The sequence below is a fragment of the Furipterus horrens genome, unplaced genomic scaffold (assembly GCF_987537825.1).
Source record: "Furipterus horrens unplaced genomic scaffold, mFurHor1.1.pri manual_scaffold_6, whole genome shotgun sequence".
NCBI lineage: Eukaryota > Metazoa > Chordata > Mammalia > Chiroptera > Furipteridae > Furipterus > Furipterus horrens.
The window spans coordinates 51,310,158-51,332,924 of NW_028327176.1; the positions used below are offsets into that span (position 1 = coordinate 51,310,158).

The window sequence follows — 22,767 nt, forward strand, 5'->3', positions numbered from 1 at the left end:
TTCCTTTCAGGTAGCATGTTTTACTCATTCATCTCGTACTCGACAATCCTCGGAACATAGTGATCACAATAAGTATTTGGAGCTTTACTGGTCTGTTCTAGACAGCGATTAGCTGGGGGCTTTCTTTGAGAGGGAGCGATTTAAGGGACACAAGAGGATCCTAGTGAAGAAATGAGCTGTTTCATCCGAACAGATGGGAAGGAAGGAGAGCTGGGTGAGCTTCCTCGGGTGCCCTTGGTGTCTCCCTTCAGGCTTTGGAGAGGGCATGCAGGCTTGGCAAATCAAGTGAATCAAAGTTTGAAGCTTCTGGAGGGAGGCGTGGACCTGGGGGGTATGAAGCCGGAGCTGGCAAGGGGCGGGCCTCGGCAGGGCACCGAGGGGCAAGCCGGAGTGGGGGCGGGGCAAACCGGAGTTGGGGCAGGGCAGACGGAGTACGCAGTCGCACAGTAGCGGGCTTGAATGGCAGTCGGTCCCTGCAGGTCACTGGAGTGCGGCGTTCTAGGAGATATGAGTCGCGCAGCCAGGGAACTCGTCTCTTCTCTTCTGCTCCTGTGGCTGCTGCTGTGCAGCTGGGTGTGCCCCGGGAGCACCGAGCTCCGGGCCCCGCCGGATAAGATCGGTAGGTGACCGTGGGGCAGCGCGGAAGGAGGTGCAGGAGCGCACCCTGCGCTGGACGGCCGCTGCGCAGTGCACGGGGCCCTGCAGCAGCGACGCGGGCCAGGCCGTGCTGGCCGAGCCCTTTGCTCAGGTTTAGGTCTTCCCAGATTGCGTCTCAGTGCCACTTTCGGTGCCCTAGCGACCGTGCCTTCTTGGGCGTGGAGATATGCCCACTTCAGGAATTGGCCGTGGAAGGGGGACCCAGGCGGGCGGGCGGCTGGCTTCCAGGCGTCCCTGCAGTCCCTGACTTGGAAGCCTGGTGGTAGAGGGAGACCGAACCTCCTCTCGGCGCCTTCCCCTGCTGCCCCTTTGGGAGGCCAGTCTTATGGTTTGTCCTGAAGCGACGGCCGCTTACGGTCTGCACATGACAGGCGCACGCGGGTTCAGCAGGAGCAGTTGAAAACAAGCTGACCCCGTCTGCTCCCTCGATAGGGTGGTACCCTCTTCCCTTCTCCGCTTTGTTGCAGTTGTCCTGCTCTCAGAGGTAGTTTGCACAACTTCCCTGCCTGGGATTACTACACAGCTGAAATAATCCACTCTCTTCCCAGTTTCAGTTTTTTTTCTTCCTGTTTGTTTTGTTTTGCTCTGTTTCTTATTCCCTTTAAAACTGTTCTTTGGGATTATTAGCCTGTCTACATTAATGAAACAATAAATCTAAGCAAAAATGGCGGCCACTTCGTTTAAAATGCTGAAGGAAAGACCCACCTCCTCTGTTCCCGGGAGTTGGGCACAAACTAGGTTGTGCAGGCTCATTAGTGCCTCCACAAAGAACTGTGAGTGAGAATCTTTGGGCATCTGGCAAAAACAAACAAACAAACAAAAAACCCGATTAATGCCAATTTTAAGTTAATTTACTGCCGGTTTTGTCTAGGGGCAATGTTGGTGTCCAGATTCAGAGTTCTACCTTCACAGCAACGGTTGCTGACCTACCCTATGTAGGCTTCCCTAAATTGTTGATATTAGCCTTAAGTAACATCTGTTATTGCTTGATGGCCTTTCAAAAAATAAAACCCACATAGCTGGTAAGGGAAAGAAACTGTTCCTGTTTTGCCCCCTTCTATAGCGATAATTGGAGCTGGAATCGGTGGCACTTCAGCAGCCTATTATCTGCGGCAGAAGTTTGGGAAAGATGTGAAGATTGACGTGTTTGAAAGAGGAGCGGTGGGGGGCCGTTTGGCCACCATGACTATGCAGGGGCAAGACTATGAAGCAGGAGGTTCTGTCATCCATCCTTTAAATCTACACATGAAGCGTTTTGTCAAGGACCTGGGTATGTAATTTGGTCTTAGAGCTATGCAGCTTTCTGTGCGACTGTCCATGAATGTTTTTATCAGTTAGGGAACCAAAACTTTTCCACCTTGTTAATTGTCTTTTACAGGCAAGTTGGTAAAACTATTTTCCCTGCTTTCCTTTTAAAAGTTGGTACTGCCTTAGTTAGGAGGCACTCTCCTGTAATGGGACACTAGTTATCAGTATCTTCAGTTATCTGGAATTACAGCCATGGGGTTGCGGGGTGGGGATGGTTGCTCTTGTCAGTTCTTCAACCTGTGGGTTTCTGTTGAACCAAAGAATGGTTTAAGTTAGCAGAAACCTAGTATGCTCATTTTTTAGCTGGGGAAATGAGGCCCAGAAGCTTGAAGTGCTTGGCTTAAAGTCTCTCACACAGCTCTGGGTGTGTGCTTAGAAGCTGGGACATCTGACTACTTCCCTACCAGCAGAGGAGTTGGACAGGTTGTGAGTGAAATCTGGCAGGCCTGTGCAGGCCTTTTTCTCAAGGAATATTGGGTAATATTGGCCTCCTCCCAGTTATCTGAAATATCTAGTTATGCAAAATAGTATTTGCACAGAACTAGAGTGCCTTCTTTCCCTTAGCTGCCTTCCACATGGCCCGTGGATGCTTTCTGAGCCTCTTTTCTCCATGAGGACAAGTGTATGACTAGGAGCAATTTATGCTGCAAAGATTCATGTCTGACATTTTTGCTTTTAAGTTGAATTCAGTTGATACACTGTTTTTTCCTTTTACTTTTTAGTCACTTCAGACTAAAAATAGCCAGTCTACTTTTGCTATATCTGCATGATCATCTGACCCATCTTTTAGAGACTCTGTTTTTGGACAGTGTAGTGACTGCATAGTGTATTTTATTACTATTCTAAAAATAGAGCTCCTTTAATATGTCTCTCGAGAGCTGGGGTAAGCCTGGAATTCACTCACTTTAGAGCATCCCCGATAGCTTCAGATTACCTTCTTTCATTTGATCAGCATAGGAACTACTGACTTAGCTACTCTTTCTCTGTTTTTGCAGGTCTTTCTGCTGTTCAGAGTTCTGGAGGCCTAGTGGGGGTCTCTAATGGAGAAACTCTGGTGTTTGAGGAGAGCAGCTGGTTTATAATTAACATAATTAAGTTAATTTGGCAGTATGGATTTCAGCCCCTTCGACTGCACATGTGGGTAGAGGATATATTAGACAAGTTTATGAGGTAATTTTTTCTCCTTTTATTTAACCTAAGACCTTTTAGTTAGATAATCTTTAAGAATTATGACTTCTTGGAACAGTTCTCTACCTAACTGCAAGGTATATTTGTTAGGCAAAATGTTTTATATAAAATATGCAGACCATTTATCCACTTGAAAATTAAAAGGGTAGTTTATTTTTGCTTCTGAAAATGTATTTTGCAAATGCTTGTTTAGTGTTGCTAGACACTCTTCAGTGATCTACAAATATTAACTTCTTGAATTCTCATGACAGTTCTCTAGGTAGGTGCTATATATTAGCTTCTTTTTATAGATATGGATGGAGGAGACATGGAGAAATTTCAAGTGCGCAAGTGTACCCACCTATTAAGTGGCGAAGCCAGAGTTCCTGCTAGGCATGCAGAGCTCTCACTGTTAATCTCTGCACTGTACTGGTATTGTGTATCAGAGGAATGAGGTCATGTGCACAAGAGCTTGTAGAAAGGATAAGAAAAATGAGCCTTAATTGTGACATGAAGTTTTAGTGAGCCAGTAACCTGAGGTAGGGTATCAGTTCTGTGCCCTAAGAATTTAAATTAAGATATTAAATTCCAGCATTGTCCTGGGCTGTGACAATACAGGTTCCTTTTTATTTTAAATGTTTTTCAAAATGTGTATGAATGTGCATTGCTTTGCTAATTAGGAAAATTAACAAAATAACCAGTCTTAATTTGAAAAATGCAACCTGTCTTTTAAAAAATATTTTATTTATTTTCAGAAAGAGGAAAAGGGAGGGAGTGAGAGCGAGAGAAACATTGATGTGTAAGAGAAACATCACTTGGTTGCCTCTTGCAAGCCCCTAATCAGGGACCTGGCCCTCAACCTAGGCATGTGCCCTGGCGGGAAATCAAACTGGTGACCTTCTGGTTCATAGGCTGGTGCTCAATCCATTGAACCACACTAGCCAGAGCACTACCTATCATTTTTAAGACTATTGGTACCTGCTAACTTTTATGCTGGTTTACTGTTTTTTATTTATTTTTAATTTTTATTTATTGATCTCAGAGAGAGAGGACAAAGGGGGAGGGGGGGAAGAGACAGATAGACAGACAGACATTGATTTGTTGTTCCTTCCACTTATTTATGCATTCATTGGTTGCTTCTTGTATGTGCCCTGACCAGGGATGGAACTACAACCTTGGCGTATGGGGATGATGCTCTAACCAACTGAGCTACCTGAACAGGACTGGCTTACTATTTTAGATGGTGCAGATATTCAACTTGTAAATGCTATTTATATTTCATTACTATGACTGTTCCAATGTAAAGGTAAAATTACATGTCGTTTGTGCCTGTAATGTGCCAGGCACTATTGTAGGTCCTAAGGATGTTCAGCCTAGAACATGTGGCTGCCCTCAAAGAATGTACATAGTAGAAAGACAAAGGATAAGCCAATAACTAGGAAAATATATAGAAGTGAGGGGACCTGGGGCTGCAGACTGGAGGTGGGAGGGTAGAGAAGGGGATGGGGCAGGAACACCATGGTTTGTGGGGCAGGGGGAGGAGGAAGAGGGAGAGTGACACCACACATGCATGAATGCACAGCACAAGATAGCCAGAGAGGCAGTAGCACCCTGATCTGTCAGGCGTTCTGTCACAGGGCCCTTAGGCTGCAGGCCAGGGGCAGGCGAAGCAGCTGCAGCTGAGCTAGATCAGTAGGATTTCTGGGGTGGGATCCCGTGGCAGAAGCTCCTGAAGTGGACCCCTACTGCTCAGCCTGACCCCTGTGTGCCTATGGGTGATGTAGAATCATGTCCTGGTGACCTTGAGGTTCTGGCAGCTGCACTGGGACCCGGTAACTTAAAAGCTTAAAATTAAATTTGGTTAATGATGATCCTGAATGAATACAACCCTTTATTTGAGATACACCATTTTGAAGACTGAGACCATGGAGTTTTATATTTGATGATAAAGGAAATCTTTGCAAAAGTTTGTATTTTTTATAGCAAAAATGTGAATTGTAAGACTGAATCTCTAAAGGGCCTGTACAAGGTAATGGATGGACCCTAACACGGAGAACTCAAAATGGCAGTCCTCTATGGGGAACAGAGGAAAATGGATTAATACAAGAGTGTTGTGATAATATACAACCAAGACAGGGATTTTTTTTTAAAGATTTTATTTATTCGACTTCTGGCCAGGATGGAGGCATAGGTACACATGCTTCACCTCCTCAAACAACTATGTAAAAAATTACAACTAGACTACAAAACAAATATCACCCAGAATAGTCAGAAAATTGAGCTGTATGGAAGCCTGACAATAAGGATATAGAGAAGCCTCATTCATCCAGATGGACAGGAGGGATGGAGATGCAGAAAGGGCAGTCCCACATCTGCATGTGGTGGATAAAAATTGGGAGGGGTACCTTGGGAGTCAGGGATCCCAGCCCCAGACCAGACCACACAGCCCAGGGTTCCAGTGCCAGGATAATAAGTCCCCATAACTTCTGGCTGTAAAAACCTGTGGGGTTTGGGGTGGCAGAAGAAACTGCAGGACTCGTAGGAAACTCCTCTTAAAGGGCCTGCAATAGACTAAGACTTTCAGTCCCTCCGGGATTCAGCACCAGGGCAACAGCTGTTAGGGCACCAGTGGCATACAGAGAGAAATTGAAGTAAATGGCATCAGGGTGAGTGGCTAGGGACAGCTTCCTCCTGGGCAAAACTCCAGAGGCCAGGCAGGGGCAATGTCCCCTCTCTGAGCCCTCCCCTACACAGAGCAACAGAGTGGTGACTGGGTTACCCTGCCCTGGCGATTACCTAAGGCTCTACCCCATAACAACTTACAGATGCGCTTTTCTACAATAGGTCACACTACTAAGACGGGGTCAAAGCAGGTCTACCTAATACACAGAAACAAACACAGGGAGGCTGCCAAATTGAGGAGGCAAAGAAATAAAGCCCAAATGAAAGAACAGAACAAAACTCCAGAAAAAGAACTAAACAAAATGGAGGTAAGCAACCTGTCAGACATGGAGTTCAAAACACTGGTTATCAGGATGCTCAAGAAACTCACTGGGTACTTCAACAGCATAAAAAACACCCAGGCAGAAATGAAAGTTAAATTAACTGAAATAAAGAAAATATCTACAGGGAACCAACAGTGGAATGGATGAAGTGTAGAATCAAATCAACAATTTGGAACATAAGGAAGAAAAAAAGCATTCAATCAGAACAGCAAGAAGAAAAAAGAATTTAAAAAAATGAGAATAGGCTAAGGAGCCTCTGGGACATCTTCAAATGTCCCAGCATCTGAATCATAGGGCTGCTGGAAGAGGAGATAAAGAGCAAGAAATTGAAAACTTAGTTGAAAAAATAATAAAGGAAAATGTCCCTAATTTGGTGAAGCACAGAGAGTCCCAAATGAGATGGACTCAAAGAGTACCATACCAAGACACATAATGATTAAAATGTCAAAGGTTAAAGATAAAGAGAATCATAAAAGAAGCAAGAGAAAAGAAGTTAGTTACTTACAGAGGAATTCCCATAAGACTGTCAGCTGATTTCTCAAAAGAAACTTTGCAGCAAGAAGGGAATGGCAAGAAGCATTCAAAGTGATGTAAATCAAGGACCTACAACCTAGATTACTCTCTCCAGCAAAGCTATCATTTAGAATGGAAGGGCAGATAAAGTGCTTCCTAGACATGGTATAGGTAAAGGAATTTTCATCACCATGCCATAATTAAATGAAATGTTAAAGGGACCTATTTAAGAAAAAGAAGGTCAAAACTATGAACATTAAAATGGCAATAAATTCACAACTATCAACAACTGAATCTAAAAAACAAACAAGCAAATAACCAGAACAAAAACAATCATAGATATGGAGATCATCTGGATGGTTATCAACTGGGAGGGGGAAGGTGAAGAATGGGGAAAGGGTGCAGGGATTAAGAAGTATAGATCAGTAGGTACAAAATAGGGGGCTGTTAAGAACAGTACTGGGAATGGAGTAGCTAAAGAACTTATATGCATGACCTATGGACATAAACTAAGGGTCGATTTCTGGAGGGAATGTTGGGACAACTTTAATAGCATAATCAATGAAATATGTATTTAAGTAAGATTATTTATTTTTAGAGAGGGAGGAAAAGAGGGAGAAAGAGAGAGAAACATCCATCAGTTGCCTCTCCTACATGTCCAGGACTGAACCCAGAACTCAGGCATGTTCCCTGACCAGAAATTGAACCCTGGACCTTTTGGTCAAGGCCCAACCAACTGAGCCATACCAGTCAGAGCAAGACATTGTTCTTTTAATATGGATTTCATGAAATGAATGAGGACAATAGGTTTCTTACCTAACACAAATGGACAGTAGATTTGACTGATTTTCTAGATTTTATATCACTAAAAGAAGTCCATTTTTGACATTTGGAGATGAAAGGTGGCACGTTAACATGAGAGTTTGTATGCCTGGATTTTTTTTCAGTTTGATTTGTATGAATATAACCTTGTTGAATGTTAACTTGAATAACATTTCTAACACTTTATTTTTTATTTCTTGACTTGAGAGAGATGGAGTTAGGCATAGATTTGTTGTTCTACTTATTTATGCTTCATTGGTTGCCTCTTGTATGTAATCTGATCCGGATCAAACAGCAACCTTGGCAAAGTCAGATGGCCCTCTAAACCAACTGAGCTACCCACCCAGAGCAAAATTTCTAACACTTAAAAAAAAAAAAATAGCCCTGGTTGGGTGGCTCAGTTGGTTGGATCATTATCTCTGTTTACCACCAGGTTGTGGGTTTGATTTCTGGTCAGGACACATACTTAGGTTACGACTTTGATCCCTGGATTCCATCCCTGGGTTTGATCTCTGGTTGTGCTAAGAATGAGAGGTGACCCATCAGTGTTTCTCTTTCTCTCTCTCTCTCTCCTTCCTCCCTTCCTCTCTGTCTAAAATCATTAGACATATCCTCAGATGAGGATTTAAAGAAAAATAAGAATATATAGGATTTGTGTAGAGGCAGTCACTTTTTGAGGAAGGTAGGTGGCATGTTGCTGCACACTCAGGAGGAAAGTTCTGTTCCAATGGCATCAGATGCAGTGCCATCTGTATGTAGCATTTTCTTTTGCTTTCTGGCCAGGACCGTGTATCATTTTCTTATCTGTGGCTTGCTTGACATGTAGAGAATTGCCCTTTCGGAAATTAAAAAATCACTTTTGAAGTGAATTTAGGGTCCTGCAGAACTGTGAAAAAGACCCAGTGAGGGGATATATAGATTACACTATTTTTAAAAAATATTTTATTAATTTTTAGAGAGGGGGAAAGAAAGGGAGAGAGAGGGAGAGAAACATCGATGTGAGAGAAAAATATGCCCTGACTGGGGACTGAACTAACAACCCAGCATATACCCTGACCAGGTATTGAACCAGTGACCTTTTGATTTGCTGGATGAAGCCCAACCAACTGAGCCACACTGGTCAGGGCTAGATTATACTATTTTTATTTTAAAAAACAATTCCTAAACATATGTCTTACTCATGGGACTAATCCTTATCATTACAAAATGTCCTCTTTTTTCTATATTAACAATTTTTTAAATTTTTAAAAATTTACTTATTGATTTGAAGGGAGAGAGAGGAAATGGGGAAGAGAGAGGGAGAGATCAATTTTTGTTGTTCTACTTATTTTATGCCTTCATTAGTTGTTCATTGGTTGATTCTTATACATGCCCTGCCCGGGGATTGAACCACAGCCTTTCGGTGTACAGGATGATGCTCTAACCAACTGAGCCGCATTGGCCAGGGCTAAAATCTGTGTTTTCAAAAAAAAGTCAGGATTTTACTTAGTAAGCAGCAGTAAGCAAGGTTTTGTTTTGCTTTTTTAAATAAAAGATGTTTTAGGGCTTCTGGGAGATTTACTAAAAGAAACTAGAAGCAGGTAGATCAGTTACTCATTTTAGTAGTTGAATATAAATCCTGACTCAAGATCAGGAAAATGAGAATGAAATAACCATTAGAAAGATTGCTAAGGTTTCCTTCTTGGGTAGGAGGAGCAGGAAGAAGTGAAAATATTGTTTGAAACTGAATGAACTGAGGCGACGTGTAGGATGTTAGGTTGACTTGTTATTTTTGTTTGGGATAGGCAGTGGGTGGAAAGGATCAAACCGGATGGAAAGATAAAGTTATAATTTTAGCACTGATTGGTGTGGCTCAGTAGGTTGAGCTCTGGCTTGAGAACCAAAAGGTCTCTGGTTTGATTCCCGATCAGGGCACATGCCTGAGTTGCAGGTTCGGTCACTGATCATGTTGCCTATGAGAGGCAAGCAATCGATGTTTCCCTCCCTCTTTCTCCCTCTCTTCCCCTCTCTCTAGAAATAAATAAAATCTTTTTAAAAAAAGTTATAATTTTAGACATGTCTAAGTGTTATTGGAATATAAAAAGATGAATGTGAACACGATGTACCCAAATCTTTAAAGGTGCTCCCAGTGACCATATTAATGCAGAAGAGTATGTACAAAGGACAGTGAAGTTCCGAAGGAGGCGGAGGGGGAGTGAGGGCCAAGGGCTTCTGGGAATCTTAGGGAAGATGGTGGCTGAGGTGTGTCACATGATAAGTAGGAACTCATTAGAGAGAGACATGAAAGTCAATTTGAATCTTATGATGCTATTTCTCCTCTTTATGCATCTCCTTACCCCTATCTTGTTTGGTGTTTAATGGACATTTCTTTTTTTCAAAAGGATCTACCGCTACCAGTCCCATGACTATGCCTTCAGTAGCGTAGAAAACTTACTACATTCCCAAGGAGGGGACGATTTCCTTGCTATGCTTAACCGAACCGTTCTTGAAACCTTGCAAAAAGCAGGCTTCTCTGAGAAATTCATCGATGAAATGGTTGCTCCCATCAATAGGCTCAATTATGGCCAAAGCACACACCTCAATGGCTTTGTAGGTAAGCCATGGCTTGGAACAGTTTTAGAATTCATTTACAGAGGAGCTTACCTGATGCTATGGTGATTCCTGAACTAATCCATGAGTTGGAGAAGACTGCCTTTCTCTGTGAAACCTCAGACATTTTTGGAAAAATTGTGTAAATGTAGGTGTGCATTTTTATGAGGGGAGAGTCCTTACCTTTCATTAGTTGAACGGTTCTCAACTAGGGGAGATTTTGTCCTCAGGGTCCATTTGACAGTGTGTGGAGACATTTGGAGCAGAACTGACCTAATTGGGACGGGAGAGTGGATGAAGGGCCTCTTACAGTGCTAGAATTAAAACACATTTTTTTTTTTCTTTTCCTGCTGCTGACAGGGGCAGTGTCACTAGCTGGTGTTGATTCTGGCCTTTGGGCAGTAAAAGGTGGCAATAAACTTGTTTGCTCAGGACTCCTCCAAGCTTCCAAAAGCAACCTTATATCTGGTTCAGTAATGTACATAGAGGAGAAAACAAGGACCAAGCAGACGGGTGAGCTTGAATTTCTATTTTATTGTTCCTGATTTCCCTTGTAGAAAGTAATTGCTGAGGGAGAAAAACCTCTCTTAAGCCATTTCTCCTTAGCTCCAAATGATGGAATTTTCAATGCATGTGTTGTGCCATGTAGAAATACTCCCATATGTACTTAAGTATAGTGGTATGACTCCTTGGATTTAAAAAAGTCCCATTCTCAACAAATAAATGAAAAAATATAATAATAAAATGAAATCTGTTTAAAAAAATCTCATTCTCAGAAGTAAAAATTATTTTGTAGTTATTGACAAGGTATTATTTTATAAATTTTCTACTTTAGTAGAAAATTGTCTCAATTTGGAACAGTTATCGTGAAAGATAAAACTTTTTTTTTTTAGAGAGTCAGTGAGCGAAGGAGAGAGGAAGGGGGAGCGGGGAAAGAGAGAAAGGGAGACAGAGACAGAGAAAGACATCGATTTGTTCCACTTATTTATGCATTCATTGGTTGCTTCTTGTGTGTGTGCCCTGATGGATCGGGATCGAACCCGCAACCTTGGAGTTTCAGGATGATGCTCTAACCAACGGAGCTACCCAGCCAAGGCTTAAAGGATAAAGTCTTTAATTCCTTAGGATTATAAACTATTAAGAAAGTATAGAATTATTTTTAGGACGTGTAAAGTATAGTATGTTAGAAACACTAAAGAAATGTATGCTTCCTTATTTCCTCTAGGAAACCCCACAAAGATGTATGAAATTGTCTACCAAACTGGATCTGAGACCCATTCAGACTTTTATGATGTCATCTTGGTTGCCACTCCATTGATTCGAACAATGTCCAACATAACTTTTCTCAACTTTGATCCTCCAGTTGAGGAAATCCATCAACACTACCAACATATAGTGACAACTTTCATTAAGGGGAAGTTGAATTCAACTACTTTTAGCTCTAGAGCCTTAGATAAATTTGATCTCAGTACTGTCTTAACCACTGATAATTCTAATTTGTTTATTAACAGCATTGGGATTGTATCTTCTATTAAAAAAGATAGTAATCCTCAACCATCAACAGATGGAACATATGTTTGGAAGATCTTTTCCCATGAAACTCTTACCAAAGAGCAAATTTTAAAGCTCTTTGTGTCCTATGATTATGCTGTGAAGCAGCAATGGCTTGCATATCCTTACTATAAGCCTCCAGAGAAATGCCCCCCCATCATACTCCATGATCGACTTTATTACCTGAATGGCATAGAGTGTGCAGCAAGTGCCATGGAAATGAGTGCCATTGCAGCCCACAATGCCGCCCTCCTTGCCTATCACCGCTGGAACGGGCACACAGACATGATTGACCAAGAGGACTTATATGAGAAACTCAAAACTGAACTATGAGATAACACTTTGTTTCCCCGCCTCCCCTACCCCTTCCTGGTTCCAAATGGACTATCACTGGCAAAGAACACAATCTGAGCAGAGATGTTTTGAATCAAATAGTTTGCCATTATCATTGTTTAGCAAGAGTAACCCCAGTGAGTCGTGAGAAAATACAAGGTTTTATTAAGTGTGAAGGTGTAACTATTGCATTTATGCCATCTCCAAAATTTTATTTTTTGTGATTTTGAGAGTACGTTTATTAAAGCTGGGGGACGGTGAAACAAAGGAAGGGCTGAGGGTAGAAGACAGCAGGAGAGAGCCTAGGCAGTGCTCTGTTTTGGCTCCCTAGAAATGTTATAGGAAAGAAGTGGGCCACCACGGGGCTGCTGTTTGCTCACTGAGAAGTACAAGTCACCATGACAGGAGAGAGCTGAGGCAGGACTTGTGTTAGCTCACCAAAAAGTCAGAGACAAATGGCCTTGGAAACAGGTTCAGGGGGTTAGCCTGGGATGAGCTGCTGCTGCCCATTGCTCCCTTGGTTGCATGTTGCTTGGGGACCCTTAGACTTTAGGAGAGAAAAGTAAAGATGCATGCCTGAGAGGGAAGAAAGGCGTTGGTGTGCTCCAGAGAGCCCGCTCCAAAATTTCTTAACACTTAATGTCTATCAACAGCATTTTCCAAACTTGTCTGTAAGAATTATCTGGAATTTATAAAACATACAGAATTCCCTAGCTCCTCTGGAGATCTTGATTCAGTAGATCTAGGGGTTAGACCCTGGATTTTGAACAAAACTTTAGAGCATTTTAAGCTGAATACTTGAGGAAGAAATAAGACATAACCTTTTAGTTGGGGATGAGTTCATTTGTGCTTCAGAGCTGGATGTGGTCTTTAGTCACATAGTGAGTCTACTGTGGGAGCTGGTAAAGGTGCCCATGGCTGAAGCCTTGACTTTTAGAATGTTCTTTTGATTGCTTTTTTTTTTTTTTTGAAGGGGTGAAATTCAGACGTCTGAGTAGTACAATCTTGAAGTGTCATACAAAAATCTAGTAAAATGAAAAGAAAATATAGGCTGTTGATGGAAGAAATTGGCATTCTATTATCAAATCCTCACCTATGAAGCTTTTAAAAATGCAGATAGACACCACCCCCAGATTTTCTGATTTAACGGATTAAGGATAGGACCTCACCATGATAGCTTTTTAAAGTTCCTAATGGTGTAACCTGCATTGAAAGTCACTGATTTGGGTGTCTGAAATGTCTCCGAAGGATTTTTAGTGCCTTAAAAGCCCCAAGAAATCCAACTCATTGTCAAAGATTCCTTTTGTGAAGAATGACTTTTCTCAATGAGAACTCTATTAGTAACCTTGATAGTAAGAAGCACAGTGTAACAGCAGAGGCAACCTAGATTACTCCAGAGTACTTGACATAAGATATTCAGAATGACACTTGATCAAATCTAGCATATGTTCAAACTGTTAAATACTTAAGCTACTGTACCATTTTGAATGAGAAACTGCTGAAATCTTGTTTAAGATGGTAGTTGTCAGCCTTGGCTGGACTTTGAAATCATCTGTAGAACTTGAAAGCTACCCAAATGATTCTAATATGCAGCCAAACTTGAAAACCAGTTCTACATCTACTGTACAAAAATCATGAATGTCTTTATAGTCACTGGTAGGGACAGAACAAGAGCTTGTGAATTCAATAGTAACTGAAACCAAGTTAACATTTATTATTAAAAGTAGTTTCTCAAATGGTCAGTTTTTTCTCATTTTTTAGAAAAGAATGTTCTTTCTTTCCTTTTGTGGTTTTAATGAAGACAATGTGTAGAGCATATACAAGCTAGACTGGTAAATATTAATGAAATAGTTAAATTTCTATCACCTGTAGACTTATTTTGCAATGGGATATCTTTTTACTTACAAGAACACCAATTTAAAGTGTTACCTTTACATCGAACCTACTCTAAGTTTTCCAACAGGGCCTCTGAAATTCCTTCCTCAAAGAGCAAAACAGGCTACCAACATATGAAGCATACTAATATAATGCAATTACAGTATTAAAGTTTTTTTTAAAAATTGGGTGAAAAAATATTCTATCAGAGCTTATTCATCTTTTTACAGGAGAGTGGTAAAAATGATGCAGGGGCAGAGTGAAAGGCAGCAGTTCTACCACTTGTGTATGCTTTGCACTCACCTGGCGGCTTTACATTGCTGGGCCTCACCCTGAATTTTTCAATAGGTTTGGAGTGGCACGTAAGTCTGCATTTCTATTAAGGTCCTAGGTGATGTTGCTGGTCTAGGAACCACACTGAGAACCATTTCTACAATTCAGTTCTATGTGGTTGCAAAAAAAAGCCTATCAACATCACTGAAGATTTACAATGTGTTGGAATAAAAAAAAAAATGGAAAAAATAAAAGTTGGAATAAAAATGTATTGGATTTCGCACCAACTCTTATGATTGTTGGTTTGATCCGTTTTTTTGCAGTACATTTTAAGATACATACAAGCCATCCACTGTGTTTTATAAGTACCTATGTACGTACTTGTGCATACCCCATTCTCTAGTTTTAGTGATTCAAGATTTGTAGGCTTTTTACCAGATCACAAAGAGAGCAGGCCTAAGCATTTGCTTGGTAGGTTTCTTAAGGTTAGGTTTATGATACAAGCATGTGCAAAGTATATTTCATCAGTTTGTGTACAATTTATAAAGTAGATTAAGTATTCGTCGTCGTCGGCAGCCGTCCGTCTGGAGAGACGATGGCGTAGCTTCTTGAGAGTCTATCTGCACCGCCGAGAATGGCTGTGCAGTCCGACTCGGGAGTGACAATCCCTGCTGCACTTGTTACAGATTAAGTATTAGGGGCAGCATTATCACTACTCTCTACTCCACAAAGAACAATACACTGGAATATTTTTCTCTGGATTCTTTTCCTACTCTTGTATTCAAAATATTTTCCTGCTTATGTTAAAAATAAACAGCAACACCATTGTTTCCTGTCTTCTGTTGTATCATACTTTACTTGGAATGCAGATGTACTTGGAAAAGCCAAATATCAAAATTACTACAAGGGTTTGGAAATTACCGTTAATGTTACAGAAGAAACCCACTCAGGTTTGCAGGTTCTTTATCTCTGTTCAGTGTTTTACATTTAATCAGATTTTTCTATATTGATGCATAAAAACCACCTTTGAAAAAAACTCAGTTTTAACCAGAAATAATTCATTTAAGAAAATAATTAGACCTAATATTCTATTTTGTAAGTTCAGAACATCTCAGCATTTTTTGACCAATATAAAAGTTTATTTAACAAAAGTTTAATGTGAAAATGTACAGGACTTGATTTTTATAATTAAAACAGGAGATGTAAAGAGGAGCAGTTGATTTCTCTGGTGAACACAGCCATTCTTTATACTCGTTCCAATGCTTCTAACATGATGATACTATTGCCTCGTATTACCTAAAAAAAAAAAAAAAAAAAAAAAAGAAATTAAAAAAGACCACAAGTCATTTAACAGACTTACCAATCACGATTAAAGAATTTTCATCAGCTCTATCTGACACCTTAGTGGACTGGCTGTCATCCTGCAAACCTAAAGGTTGCTGGTTCGATTCCCCATCAGGGCACATGCCTGGGTTGCTGCCCAGGTCCCTGGTTGGGGACGGGCAAGAGGCAATGGATTGAAGTTTCTCTTCCTCTCTTTCTCCCTCCCTTCCCCTCTCAAGAATAAAAAAATACAGTATTTCCACACTTATCACGGGTATTATGTTCCAGACCCCCCCCCGCGAAGTAGGAACCTTACATTTATTCTACACTCTTAAACCTACGGAACTTTAACAACATACGTATACAGTACCGCAAAATCCTGCGATATAGTGAAAAATCCATGATAATTAAATATATTTTTAAAAATCCCATGATACAGTGAGGCTGCGATAAGTGAACTGCGATATAGCGAAGGACTACTGTATATAAAAAAAACCAAAAGCAAAACATGTTAGTTTGAGGCTTTTTTTCAAGCCAAATAACTAAGTCTTTTAATCACTCTGAAGCCATATAAGACCTTTTTAATGAGATATACACCTAGATCAAAGGCTACCCTTTTGAGATACCAGTTCTCCAACAACTCATTTTACCGCTTTAACTGCAGGACTCAAACAACAAAGACTATCACTGCCCCTAAGAGGCCTATAAATTAATGGGAAAAATAGGTACAATGGAATATGCATGTTAGTTTATGGGGGTAAGATCATTTAGGGAATAAACGAGAATGGAAGTTGCAAAAAGTAGGCTTTATGAAGATAGCATTTTAGACGGGTTTTGAAAATTGGGTAGGATTTTGACAGGGAAATTATCTGGGGGATAAGAAAAGAATAATTTGCAGTAAAAGGTTAAGGGAAGTGGAAACAAAGATAGTTTGCAACCAGTGTTAGAAGGCTTCCAATACCAATCTTAAAAGTGGAGGGGATCATGAAACCAACAATGAGTCAGTGAAAGTTTCAGAGTAGGAATGACTACTCTTCTGGCACAAGCACAGTTGACCTCTGAATAACACGTGACTTGGGGGCACTGACGACCCCCTCCCCCAAGCCCACGCAGTTGAAACTCTGTATAGCTTTTGACTTCCCAGTCATTCCTTGAAGGGCACTGGTTCCAGGACCCCCCCCGCAGACACCAAACTCCATGGATGCTCAAGTCCCTTATATAATAATGCATACAGCTGGCCCTCCACATCCATGGATTCCTAACCACAGATAAGAAAGAACTGTTTTTGACCCACAGTTGGCTGAATATGTGGCTGTGAAACCCAGGGATACTGTGTATTTATTGAAAAAAATCCACATAGAGGTGGACCTGCACAGTTTAAACCCAAGTTGTTGAAGAAAAGAGAATGGGAGAGAGTTTATTGGCTAGAAGTTATATAAATAAAAGGCTCTAGGACTAGCACAGTGTCTGACATAGTCATTCCATAACTGAAGAAAAGCCAGGATACTTATGAGAGCACAGCTGAAATGGCTGGTAATTGAGTTCAACAGGATAGAAACATTAAGTGAAACTGGAAGGCAAGGGGTCTGTGAATACAGGGTTTGACAAAGTAGGTTTAGAGTTGCGAGTACACAAGACACAGTTTATTCTTGTATTATTATAATATTACTTTTCATATGAACAGCTGTAAACCCACTTTTGCCCCACCCTGTATAAAAAGGCCCCGGTGGACTACAGATCATAATGCAATCATAGATTAGGTAAAAAAGAAGCTCAAGAAGAATGTACCTGAAAACAAGGTTGATTTACATAAAGCTTGGGGAAAGTCTTATATTTAGATACTCTAAGCTGTTTTTCCAGTCTTGACCATGGACTTGCTTTTCAAAATGCGGCAACAAAAATACATTTGAAATAAACAGTAACACAATTATTGGAACAAGTCATTAAAATCAAAATTATACCCCTCTACTGCTCAAACTTAAAAAAAAAAATAGTAAGGCAAAAAATCAAGTCTAACAATTAGGAACTCATTACCTCATAGAAGTCTTTATAAGCTCTATAATTTGCTAAAGCTAAGTTGTCTTTTTAAAAAAAAAAGTTTTATTATTTATTTTTAGAGAGGGGAAAAGAGAGAGAAAGGGAGAGAGAAACACTGATCGGCTGCCTCTCGTGTGCCTCCAACTGGGGACCTGGCCCTCAACCCAGGCATGTGCCCTGACTGGGAATTGAAACGATGACGTTCCAGTTTGCAGGATGATGTCCAACCCACTGAGCCGCACCAGTCGGGGCTAAGTTGTCCTTTTTGATTCACCTTTCCCAAGAAATCTGGACTTACCACTTATTGGTTATATTGTCCTATGCTGGGCGAAAAGAGGGATTTAAAGTCTAGGTCTTGCTGACAAACATCAAAAATTTTTCAGCAGTCATCCCACTATGGACTAATGAATGTAGAAATGTTTGCTCCTATAATTAGGAACTCAGTATTTGTTTTCTTCTAATGTGAATGGCTATTATCATGACCATCCTTGTAACTTTTACCTTGACTACTTCTACTTATTTTTAAATTTACTGATTTTAGAGGGAGGGGGTGGGGGGAAAGGAGGAAATAGAGGGAGGGAGTGGGAGGGGGAGAAAGGGAGAGAAGTGGGGGGAGAGAAAGAGAGAGAGAGAAAGAAAACAATTTGTTGTTCCACTTATTTAAGCATTCTTTGGCTCATTTCTTTTATGGGCCCTGACCAAGAAGATTGAACCCCCAACCTTGGTGTATTAGAATAATGTTCTAACCAACTGAACTACCCAGCCATGGTTTTTCTTGACTACTTTTAAATTTGGGTGTGATAAATGAAAATCTAGGTTAATTATATACACAATTAAAAATAAAACTGTGATCTGTGGACTGACAACCTACTGAATAAGGATCTGCATTTTTACAAGATCATCTGAGAATTCATAAGCATATTCTTAAGCTTCACTACACATTACTAATTAAAAATAAAACAAAAAAGTATCACTAGAGAGATTCAATTGCTTGGGGTGGAATCTAGTTTTTATGTAAACTCAGGTGATTGTAAATGCTCTATACCAGTGGTTAATCGTGGCCTTACATTAGAATCATCTGGAGAACTTAATAAAGCTAAAAATTGATTCCCAACAGCTGTTTCAAGCCAATGCCCTCAGAGGGTTCTATATAAAATTCAGATCTAACTTAACTGGGATATCATCATAGTTGAATGTCTGCCAAATGTTAAACTCAAAAAGGAAGATGTAAAGTCTAATCTTGCCTGTAATTTAACTTCAGTTTAACTCAAGATTTTGACAGAAGGGAAGTTAATGCTTATTCCAAATAAAAAATAAAATCTCTTAAGAGAAATCGCACATCTTTACTTACCACCATTCCAATATTGTTCTGTTGTCCACTAGTTGCCATCTCCACACATTCATCTATCACAAGATTCATAAAGGGATCAAATCCCCGCAATATTCCTTGGACATGCCTGCCACCATTTAATTTCACTATAAAAAGGGAAAAATAAGTTTTAATAGAGCTGGCCATTAACTATCCAGTATTCATTAAAAACTAGGTAGAGTAAAACCCAGGTATATGAGATGTATAATCTACTATCTTTACTATATGTCAAGCACTGAGCTAAATACTTTACATTTACTTCCACATTTAAACTTATAAGAATCCTATAAAGTAGAACTACCCTAACTTTTTATGAGGGAACTGGGACATAAAAGGCTTTGAAATAACTGGTTCAAGATTATATAGCTACTGTGTGGTAGGGCTGGGATTTAAACTGAAGGTTGCTTACCTATCTCTAAAGATGATCTTAACCCCTACAAACTTCAAGTACTGTGTGGGTCAGATTGATCCTTGTCTATGTCCTTTGTTTGTTTGCTTTTTTAAAAAGGAAAATAAATTTCCAAGTATCACAAAATAGGAAAACCCTGTTAATTTTGTGACAGCGTGGGGCTTATATGAAATTATGAAGAGTCTGAAGTACTGTGAAATTTATTGTGTTTAAGAAATTAGGTAAATAAAACTGTCTGGTTAGGGTTTTGCTAAACCTGCTTAATGAATGAATGTGAATTAGAGGCACTGTGTGCTTTGAATCATTGTAAAGTTGCTCCAAACATTGTCTTAGCAGTGTTAAGACATATGTAAAAAGAAAGAGAATAATTAAAAACAAAAAACTTACACGACAGCTTCTTGTCCATAAATCTGAAAAAACAAAGGGATAGATTATATAACTGACATAAAATTTAGGCAAAATAAGCACAAAAGTAGGTATATACTCAATTATATAATAATTTGCTAAAATTATATCTACACAATAGGAATAATGAAATTTAAAATAGTAAAAACCCTGTACTGCTATACTGAGGTATGCCACCTCAGTTTGTACTTACACAAAGCACTGTATTTTGGGAAGGGGCAAGAGAGTCAAAAAATGGAATGGGTTTATAATATATTAATATACATTAATTGAATCTTTATACAATATGAATTACAAAAACATTATTGTTCAATACTGACTTAATTTTCAATGGCTGGATTTTATAGCCATAGCAGAAAAACAAGTATTTGATTATATTTTGGTTATTTCTAAACCAAACAAAATTGTGAAGAAATGAGACGTTGTAACCAAACCACATCTAATACAATAGCTATTTTATATTTGAGAAAATAAGTAATGTTTTATTTAATATTAAGCTTTATTCTTCAACACATAAGTATATTTTAGCAAAATAAATGCATATTTTGAAGCTTTAAACAACTTAAACAACAAAATCCTATCTCAGCAGAGTACTATGAAAATACTAAGCTGTGTACTCAAATCAAGTTTTTTACCTCTTCTAGGTAGAGGCTAGAAAAGAACAAATTTCATTCAATTTTAATGTATAAGATAGCATGGGAGAATTCAGATTATTAAGACTTGGGCCCAACAGAAGGTATGGCTAGATGCATTTACAAATAAAATATGTATTAAGTATAAAATAAGCGACTTTAGGATATATTACAGAAAACATAGCAAATATTAACACACAAGAGCTTATTTAATCCTTATGACAACTTTGTAAGTTATTACTAGTATTACCACCATTTTATAGATGGGGAACTGAGGCCCAGAAAGGTTAAGTAACTTGTCCAAAGTTACAGGGCAGGTAAGAAAGTTTGAGTAAACACAAATAGTTCCATTTGGCTGGAGAGGAGGGCACTCAAATATTTATGTATGTAATATTTGGATTTGATATGGAGGAGCTTGAATGCTGGATCAACAAGTTATTAAAGCAGTCAATTATTGGCAAGAGTCCCGCGGCAGCAATTTTTAAGTGGTGGGAGGGGTAATTCAGTTAGGTGAGGGCACTATTGTATAATATTCAGCAGCATCCCTGGCTTCCACCCATTAGAAGCTGGTAGAACCACAACCCCTGCACGAGTTAAGAACCACTGGGTCATGCTAAAACAGGAGGGTACAAAAGTGTAAAAGATGATGATATTTGTGAGCAAGGAAGAAAAAATTTGAAAGTCATTTTGAAGGCAGATCTGACAGGACTTCACAATTCATAAAATCTAGAGATGAGAAGAGAAAGGTGTTAAAACTAGTTTCATCCTCTGAAATTCTCAAATAATATCTGTTAAGAATCAAAAAGGAAATCTAAGATTACAAATAACGAATGGTCCTTTTGTTAGATTTATCATTTCATTGGTTTCTGAAAAATCCAGAGGATAAAAGATTTTACTGGCTCACCAATAAAAGAATCACTTTCAGATAAACTTTTTCATAATAATTTATATTTTTCTTAATGTGAAGATTATGACTTAACAATTAAATCTTTAACAGATCCAACTAAAACATACACGGCGTTTTTGCAAAAAAAGATGGCTAGGAAACAAATGTGCACTTCAATGCAAAATTATAAAATATGAACTTTTCCTTAACTCTGACTCCTTTATGGGGTGATAATAAATTAACCATAGGCAAAACAGACCAGATGGCTGTCTCACAAATTGATCTCCTGACGAATTTTGCATCTTTTGTGCTATCAACCAGTACACGCAGAATTCTGGCATTACATGGTATAAACAAGATAGAGACGTACGTACGTAGGAGTATCTAAAGTAGGAATATCTTACTCTGAATTGATTTTATTGGGTGCAGGAAAAAAAACCAACATAGCCTCGGATTAGAAAAAAAAAGTTCTCACACCTCTGTTAACAGCAAGACATCCCATAACATTCAAGTATAACGTTAAGTACAAGAAAGCAAGAAAAAGGAATGGATTTCTAAGTTAAAGTTCAAAGAAACAGCTACGAACACTCTTAAGATTAAGGTGGCTTTTGATTCCTCATATACTATCAAACACTTCCATTTCTCCCACATCATTAGCTCCTTATGAAATTACTCTCCAGCCACCTGACCTAGAACAGAATGCTATATGAGGTCAACAAAGAGATCTTCAAGTAACGGGCGAGACGTGGGGCCGGGAGCTTAGGCTAGGTCAAATCGGCTGTATACGAAGGCCATCGTCGCCTTGGATAACCGTGCCAACAAAGGAGAAATGCGACGTCTGCGCGAGTTTCAGGCCCGGAAGCCCGGGACCGTGGCTGAGACGTCGGCGGCCTTGGACCCGAATAAGTACGCCAAGCGTACGGGAAATGGAGGGGAATCTAAGGAACTTAACGTATACAAAGAAGCTGCCAATCACCCGCGGTCCTCGCACATACTTACTTTTTTAACTCGGGAGGGTGAGCTTTGCTCATGGTGTCCACGCAGCGAGCTCCAAGATACCTCCAAACGGACTTCTTACCCTCTTACCTTTCCGCGGTAGGCCCGGCGTCTTGCGTCTGACGCCAGGGGCCCCGTTAGCCAATCGATTGTCGGCAACTTCCACATTTCTGCTCGCGATACTTAGGGAAGCCCGAGCGGGTCATCAAGGCCGAGCTTCCGGTTGCGTCGTCAGTGATTGGCGAAGATGGAAGGATTGGGCCTCCCGTCGTCCCTAATTCCATTTCCTCTTCTGTAACGCTGTAACAACGCCGGTCAACCCTAATCTTTGTGGAGCGCTTCGTTTATCTTATTCATAAATAACAAATGAAAATAAGCTCTATAGAAGTGGGACCCTAATAGTTCTTAGGAACGTATTCCCAGAGCGTATTGTCCTGCTAAGCCTAGGGTTTCATTAACAACTCAATTTGTGACCACAGCACCAAAGAGTAGGGTGACAGGGCCTGTTTCCAAGAATTTGAATTCAGAGGCCGGAAGTACGTTTCCAACTGACAGTCTTGATCTTGTAACACTGCCTTCAGATTCTCACGTAATATAAAGTGTACCTTGATCCCATA

At 39.9% G+C, this 22,767-nt stretch overlaps 2 protein-coding genes across 2 annotated transcripts; one reads left to right on the forward strand and one right to left on the reverse strand.

Annotated features, from left to right (window-relative positions):
- The first annotated feature begins 422 nt into the window (after positions 1-422).
- PCYOX1 (prenylcysteine oxidase 1) lies at positions 423-13,681 on the forward strand. Its single transcript, XM_090281486.1, has 6 exons — positions 423-619; positions 1,721-1,927; positions 2,961-3,135; positions 9,854-10,065; positions 10,422-10,574; positions 11,287-13,681. Exons 1-6 carry the CDS (start codon positions 460-462, stop codon positions 11,943-11,945), a joined length of 1,566 nt encoding a protein of 521 aa, XP_090137612.1. The 5' UTR covers positions 423-459; the 3' UTR covers positions 11,946-13,681.
- Positions 13,682-15,226: 1,545 nt separating this feature from the next.
- Positions 15,227-22,323, reverse strand: SNRPG (small nuclear ribonucleoprotein polypeptide G). Its single transcript, XM_090281487.1, has 4 exons — positions 22,154-22,323; positions 19,619-19,641; positions 18,805-18,929; positions 15,227-15,389 (listed from the first exon to the last, which is right to left on the reverse strand). The coding sequence occupies exons 1-4, from the start codon at positions 22,183-22,185 to the stop codon at positions 15,339-15,341; spliced, it is 231 nt and encodes a 76-aa protein (XP_090137613.1). The 5' UTR covers positions 22,186-22,323; the 3' UTR covers positions 15,227-15,338.
- Positions 22,324-22,767: the final 444 nt, after the last annotated feature.